The 8270-nt window shown below is 31.3% G+C and overlaps 1 protein-coding gene across 1 annotated transcript; it reads left to right on the top strand.

Moving 5' to 3' along the window:
- Positions 1-445: 445 nt before the first annotated feature.
- Positions 446-5982, top strand: LOC107884115. Its single transcript, XM_029487176.1, has 2 exons — positions 446-1392; positions 5378-5982. Exons 1-2 carry the CDS (start codon positions 724-726, stop codon positions 5843-5845), a joined length of 1137 nt encoding a protein of 378 aa, XP_029343036.1. The 5' UTR covers positions 446-723; the 3' UTR covers positions 5846-5982.
- Positions 5983-8270: the final 2288 nt, after the last annotated feature.

An 8270-nucleotide genomic window follows, 5' to 3' on the forward strand; every position in this document is an offset into this window, starting at 1 on the left:
AATAGTGCCTACAATTAAAAATAAATTATCAATTGGGTGAAGGCAAATCGGTTAGAAAGTACTAATGGGTTCACTATTTTAGTAACAAAGTATAGTATATATACACTGTATTTATTACACGTTGTAAATTTATAAGTTAAAACGCTCATAATAATAACATAACATCGATGTATATAAATTATAAGTATAATATTATAATACAACCTATGAATATTGATTATGATACATTATTATCTCTCAATTCACTTGAAATTGACTGAGTCGATTTCCATATATATATTCTAATATAAGTTAACGACTATACCATGACAAAGTGGATTCATCAGAGAATAAACTCATATCTATTTTTTCATAGTCTATAAGTATAAATGTTAAGTTTTGTGTTGATGTTTCAAGTTTAAACCTAACCAAATCATTCTACTCTTAGATAAGTAATATCGGCTTTAATACCTATTATTTTGTTGTAGAAACAGAGTAAGCTATCAAGTCAACAAATTCAGCCTTCATATTATTATTCTACTGCGTGGCTGTAGTGCTTGTTTTCAATTCAAACGGGCTTGTTATCTTCGTCAATACAATATAATATAACCGCATAGTGTTCAGACCCAATTGGCAATCGACTAGTTATCAAACTTCCAATACACTAGCACTACAATACTAATATTGTTCACACCATAATATAGCTCTTTAGTAACAATCAGAAAAAGTATTTTGATCGCAGTAATGGAGCCCTCGTTGTGTAACGCCATCATAGAGGACTCTGAAACAGGCGAAAGGCTGTGTCCATCGCTCTCCTCAATAATCTCAATCAACGTCTCACCTGAAGATAACAGCTTGCTAATCGCGCGTGGGAGGTCGATCCAAACAGAGTACAAGCTAGAAGAACTCGTCGGGCTCTACACAGATGATGCATACCCAGACCGGGTGGCGCTGAAATTCAGATCGCATAAGCACAACGTGCTACTGCTGTGCAGCGTTCAGACTCACATTCAGAACATTTTGTCTTTCATTCACGAGTACATAGCCTTGAACGATCAGGACCATATTATTAACAACGGATACAAGCTAGACATGGGCTCGTTCTCGTGTATGAAACGTTATACGTTAGAATTCAACTTTGAAATTTTGTCAAACCTCGTATTAGAAAATGTCGGTGTGCGATGCTTAATAGGGCTGGAGAATATGCCACACCTCCGGAGTATCAGCTTGTCGGGCAGCGAACTGGGAAAGACACGGCGTGAAAAGGATACGTTTTGGAACTGGATGTTGTTGAAAAACATCGGAAAATCGTTGACCATTCTGTTGATGGATAATGTTGATCTGAGGGTGGTACCGTTTGAAATGCGAAACTTGACCAACCTAGAAACTTTGTCTATGGCACATAATAAACTGGTGAGTTAAATTTATTTTAATCTATTAATACTTAATTGATAGTTGCCATTTGTCAAATTCGTGTAGAGTGATTGGGGTTACGTAAACTGATAATATTTTATATGGTTTCTGAATATGTATAACAGTAAATTTATATCCAAAAATACGAAGCATCCACTAACTATTATTACTCAACAATAATATATTTATATTTTGTAATAATTGTCTTATTCCAATCTCAGTTTATGATACATTTTCTTTCTCTGTATTGATCAAATAATCGTATTTAAATTTTAAGCAAATATTTCTTATTGAACGTAATGAGGTACAGTAATCTATTCAATAGTAAGGTATCCATGGACCAGGGCCCCACGCAAACCTGTCCAGTAGGTCCCATTATATTTTTGAAGAAATATAACAATAATAATTATAATAATACTCAACAAAATGCATGTCCAACCATGCTGCAGAGTGACTTTCCAGGTTTTTTAATTTTTTGAATCTATAAGAAGGATAAATATTGAACGGCATTAATAACAATGTGATTTTTAGAGAAAAGAGCATTGCACAAGAGAAGTATCTAAGAGATAGAAATAAATGTTTTAAATTGGGTCTAATGGATGAAAGAGCATAGCAAAGTTGATATATAAATTATGGAAATAATAGTACGCAGGAATAATCGTACATAGGTGCAGTAGTTAGCATGCTCTTATCAAATAATATCAATAAGCTCAGGAACCGATAGTAAAAAGATGAAAATAGTTAAGAGACAAAAGTTAAGAGTGGCTTTTTAATATGATGGGGAACACTTGGGAAAGAGAGCGTTACTTTATCTAAATACTAACAGTCTAGCAGTCCCATTTTATTAGGTTATCTTTCGTTAATCCTATTCCTGTCCTGAGTCGGTTTAGTGTGCGTCAAACCAGACATACTTCATTTTGATCCAGTGAAAGTGACTCGTCTGGAACCTAGCCAGAGGTACTGCTTATCTGATTTCTCCATCTGGTTATTCTTTCTACTTCAGGGTGTGTCAACGAGATGACTTTTGTATGGTTCATGAAACTTTTCCTGGACTTGAGACGGTATAGTTGTGGAGTTTCTCCGAACATAGGTTGTCGTGGGTCTGATGTTATTTTCGTTCTTTCCCAGTCCACGTGTGTTTTTTTATTATATTTTTTTTTTATTCGATCTTCTTATTGGTGGGGGTGCTATTCCTAAAAATATATATAGTTCAACCAGGGAATTTTTTAGGCAACCAGTTATAAGACAGCAAGACTCGTTAAGTGCAACATCAACCTTTTTAGTGTGTGATGACCTACCCCATACTAAACTAGCATATTCCCCCGTTGAAAAACATAAAGCTAGTACCGTAGTTATTAAGACATGAGGATTACAGCCCCATTTTGAGCCGCTGAGCTAGTAGCGCAGTATACCATTTCTTGCGATTATTTTTTTCTTGATGTTTTCAAAGTGAAATTTGTAGGTTAGGGCATCTGTCTAGCGTTACTCCGAGATATTTTGGATGTTGTGTTTTGGTTAGTTTTATCCCATCCCAATAGACGTTTAGAGTGCGACTGGCACATCAATTACTCAGGTGAAAAGCACAGACTTATATTTTACCTGGGTTAGGTTTTAGGTTATTGTGCCTATAATATTTCCCAAGAACGTCCAAAGTAACCGGTAGTTTTTTATCTTAATTTTCAAAATGTTCATGTTGTGCTATTATAATTGCTGTTTCATCTTCGTAAAGAATTTTTTTACATCGCTATCTGTGGGTATTGGTTGGTCGTTTATGTGAATGTTAAACATAGTAGGAGTTAGCACACTTCCTTGAGGGAGACCATTTTTTGAGATTCTCCAACTACTATTTTTGCACTGATGATTTACGAAAAATTTTCTGTTACTAAGAAGGAATTCGAAAATTCTTACAAATTCGTAATGCATAGTGGTTTTTTTAGCATTAGTCTGTAGTTTACCGTGTCATGTGCTGCCGTTAAATCTAAGAACGCCACACCTCTGACTTTCATGTTTTCGAAACCATACGCAATTGTTTGGGTAAATTAAGTACCAGTCCGGTGCATAATTTTCCTGTGCAGAAAGCAGCTTGTTCATTGATTAGTATACTGTCCACAAAGGGTACTAGGTGGTTAAGCAGCATTCTTTCAAAAAGTTTGTATGTGTGGCATAGAAGGGATACTGGGCGATAGTTTAATACTATATTATGAATTAATCCATATGTCATCCTTATCTTTCTATGGTTTTAGTAATGCTATGATTATGGTTTTCCTTCATATTATTAGGATGTTTTTCCGATTTCTTATTTCGTTATATAAGGTGAGTATCCAATGTTTGACTTTTAGCCCAAAATGGAGGATCTGTTCGACAAAAATATTATATAGTATAGCTGCATTCCTAATTTTCATTGTATCTATAACTGTGTTCATTTCATTCTCGTCGAAAGGCCGTCTGAGGTGATTCTCTTCCTTTTCTATGTTTCATGTTATACTTTTATCGGGTTTATCTTCCTGTTTGAATTTTTGAGATTTTCCGTTCAATAATAGTTGGTAAGTGATTTGATCGGGGGTAACGTGCGACAGTCCTTTCGTGTTAGCAAGATATCTATTTAGTTAAGGTTCCGCTGTACTTTCATTAAATCGTATCTCCTTTGGAATGGAACAATATTGGGTCTTACCACAGCCTCAATCTGGCAAATTATAGGCCAGTGTTGTGTGATTGGAGTGGGGTCTCCCATATTTTTGTACAGAGTTGACGGATGGATTCACTGACAAGTAAGTCAGGGATGTATTATTTCTTCCAGTGACCCATAATCAAGAAAGAAGGTAGTCTGTTATCGTGGATCAGTACCATGTCTTCGCCCAGATTTCTACTGCTTCACCATCATCGTTTGTCTCTGCATAAACCCAACTTGAACTATGGCTATATTACGATTGTGGTATAGGTCGCATTTGGATTTGAGAATAGGAGATACGAAAAGTAATTTGGTGATTCTTTATAAATCGATGAGACTGAGATATTCGGTAGATGCACTGTGATGAATTCGATGTCATGTTGTTCGTATATCTTGACTGACTGCATGAATATATTAGGTTTTGCAAAAACAGAAATACCATATCTCCTATGGTGCCTTATCGCTACTAGCTTCATCCCGCAATGACTTGGTGTATTCATAGTCTGCTCTCGATGGGTCTTTTAGACGTATATAATACCACATGCCGTTGATTTTCAGATGACAGACAAAATGTCTTCTTTGACTCCTGTTATACCTTCGATATTTATCGATATGATTATCAATACTGGCCCTTAAAAGGCCCGTTTCAGGCGCGGTGTTTTAGACCCACCAGACATTAAAATTATACTGAGAGATATATAGTTGCACCTGGAGTGGAAGAATTAGCCGGTGTTTGAAGACATCGTTACTAAGGGACATCGCGTAGAGGTTTCTTCTTTGTCCCCCATTGAAATATAATCAAAACTTTCAAATACTAATGGTACTTACCAAAAAAACGGTGTGCAAAAAATAATAATTTATTTTAGTTTGTTCAATAAATAATAATAATATTGTTTTATTTTTAACTAAGTACCTAATTTATTTTGTGTACCTATTAATATTGTCTTAATAAGAAATACTTAATGATTTAACTTACATCATTGTATTATATTTCTAGTAATTGTAATTTAGTTGTCTAGTTAATGTCAATCATAATTATTAAAACTGATCTGAAATCACTCTAAATTTTAACCAAACATCAATCTTCAGTTTTTAATAGTTAAAATTAATCAATGATTCAGTATAAACAATATTTTGGAAAAAATATTTAAAGCATATTATTAAGTGCAAATTTTAATGTATTTTTTTAATGTACCTATATTGTTTTAAGATGTTATAGTGAATATAAATCCAGACATTTATATATCTTTGAAGTATACAAAAAATGGGTTTTATCTTAGAAGTATTATTTCAATAAAAATTAACTTTTTTTTCCAGAAATGTTTACCTCATTACTTTGGTGATCTGACCGCTATGAGCCGATTATTTATTAACGACAACAGTATATCATACTTTCCATTTGTGCTACAGAATAGGACATTTATAGATATCAATATTGAAGATAATTTTTTAAGATTACCGAGAGAGGGTGAGACACCGCCAGCTTATAGACAAAAACCACCCATAGAAAAAAGAGCTCCGGAAAAATTAGCACATTTAGCTCTGTTTTCGTTACTTAATAATAAAGTTCAATTTGAAAGAAAAGATATAAATCGTCCCCTATGGAAGTACTTTAATAATATCAGTCGTTGTAGAGAATGTAATAAATGGATGGTAGTTTATCTAAAAAATGCATTTTATGAAATTGGTTTCTTGAGCACAGCGAATTATCAATGTGTTGCAAATATTATATTATGGCAGTATGCTGAGTGTCTTTATCCTTGCAAGCAGGAGTCACACAGATAAATGTTGATATAAAAATTATGAAATGTAAGTAAGTATTTATGTTTAGATGTAAGATTATGATATAACTTATATTACAAAATTAATTGTACTTAATTATTATACTAATTTATTTAACTTCATTGTAAACAAAAACAAAGTATGACAAATAATTTAATTTATATATTTATTAAGTAAGCTAATCTTTGTAAATTAATAATGAAAAATTAAGCTCTACAATTAAATACAATAGTCAATATTTAATAATTGTTATTAAATCATAAAGCAATTTTTTTTTTTACTTTTTTAAAAACGTATAAGTTTGGTGAATCAAATGTTATAGGTACTCTTATAACAAATAAGGTGTAAGTATCTGAATATTACTATTTTTTTTTATTACACTGTAAAAATAAGTTACTTTAATTTCACTTTAATTTATATTAAAACCATGCTTACATCAAGGGACTTCCAATGTTTTAAGCGGCAGGTTACCTATTTTTTGTAAGCTGGTTGAAGACCCCTACTTTATATTTTATTAAATAATAGTAACTCAACAAAGTGTGTGCACCTTTTTTACACAAGTTAAACCTAAATGTATTTTTTAATATGTTATATGTTTTCAATGTTTCTATGTCTGTATGTCATAATTTTAAGGAATCATAATATATTGTCCTAGTTAATTTATTATGTTAAGACAAGGTACATTATCTTATATATTATACATATAACAAACATTTCTAATTATGCCCAGTATTTTTTAAAATGAAAAAACTATAAACTCAATAATAACAAACAGGAAGTGGACAAAAAATATCACTTGTAAAATATCTCTTGTCATTTTTGTATGTGGGTAACTATTTTTATAAGGGGCTCACTAATATTTATGAATATTATAATTAATTTAACCAGGTAGGTATTATAGCAAATTTGTCATATCTTGTTAATATTATATTAAATTAACAATGTATATAATACCTATATTTTTAATATAACTACAAAATATATATTTAAATACACTGAAATTACACAAAAAAAGTAATAATCTCATAGACATTAAAATAAAATCACAATGTGTTACTGAGAAACTACTGTGCAAAAGGATGAACACTTATTTTTAATAACTTAACTAACTTAACGTCTGTGAATCCAGCCCTTGGATCATGTACCAATCTAAGATCCTGTATGTATCTATATACTATCTACGATTCATCGTACGCACTTTGTTTACCTGTGTTTTTCCAACACACGTTCATTGGCTACAAGTGAGATCATTATAATGCTTTTAATCTCAAATTCTGAAAAATCTCCGTTGTCACAAGTATTTTCTCTGGTCCTGCTCAATAATAGTTGCACTGATGACTGATTAAAGGTTAAAAACGTCCCACTAATTGATTCATCTTAAATGTATATAGGTAAGTAACTCGTATTTGTTTTTCGAAAAATTACGCGGATACACGACTCTTTTTGTTTTTGGCCGATTAAAATCAAATATGTAGATACTTCATGTCGATGTCACTTATCTTAGGTTGACAAAGACCTATAATAAAAATAATTTATAAAATAACAATTTAACGAAATATTTTCAAATGCTATAGTATTTTATAATTAAAAATTTGAAAATTGATACAATAGTACCCACCACAATTTGTGCTTGAATGTTTACGTTTAATTTTAACATTGTATATACAGTAGAACTTCGATTAACCGTCAATCGATTAACCGTCACTCTCTGTTATAATCCGTCATCGGTCACCGCCGAAAAAAAAAATAATTATCTTCAAAATAATCAAAAAAACAAACTAAAATGACAGATTTTTTTTTATAATATGTGTGGTATGTATGTTTATAATTTGTTACAATGTAAGTATTTTTTTTTTTTTAAGTACACACGTAAAATATGATAAATATAGGTATTATATAAATATAAAATATAATAAATGTGTGTATGTATATGTATTTACACGTTTTTTTTTGCAAAATTTCCGTTAACCGTCTATTCGATTAACCGTCAAAGCCCCGGTCCCGACAGTAACGGTTAATCGAAGTTCTACTGTACTACATAAATTAGGTAATTAAGTGATTTTAGTTATTATAGAGTAGATTTATAATATAATAAATCGATTTTCTTACGATATTTCATTGGTGGTAGACAAATGTCAAAGCATTTATTATTATTATTATTATTATTATTATAAGTGACAATTAAGAATTAAGATACAACTAGCAGATACATCAAGTGCTTAATCTTCTATTTAAAAATGATATATCAATGCCTAAGCTGTAGCACACCCAATATTTATTTGGTGTGCGAAGACATCTATTGATTAGATATCTATATAGGTATTTTAAATTTTAAAATATATGAGTAGTACCTACCTAAGTTATGAACTGTTTTTAAATTATAAAGAACTTAACACATACATAATTAATTTTGTTTTTCTTCTGAGCT

This window comes from Acyrthosiphon pisum, chromosome X (assembly GCF_005508785.2).
Source record: "Acyrthosiphon pisum isolate AL4f chromosome X, pea_aphid_22Mar2018_4r6ur, whole genome shotgun sequence".
In the NCBI taxonomy this organism is placed as follows: Eukaryota; Metazoa; Arthropoda; class Insecta; order Hemiptera; family Aphididae; genus Acyrthosiphon; species Acyrthosiphon pisum.

Bases quoted from the DNA above. Each gene is read 5' to 3' on its own strand.
- LOC107884115 (XM_029487176.1), top strand. From the start codon at position 724: ATGGAGCCCTCGTTGTGTAACGCCATCATAGAGGACTCTGAAACAGGC. The intron at 1,393-5,377 runs GTGAGTTAAATT...TTTTTTTTCCAG, and splicing joins CTATGGCACATAATAAACTG to AAATGTTTACCTCATTACTT.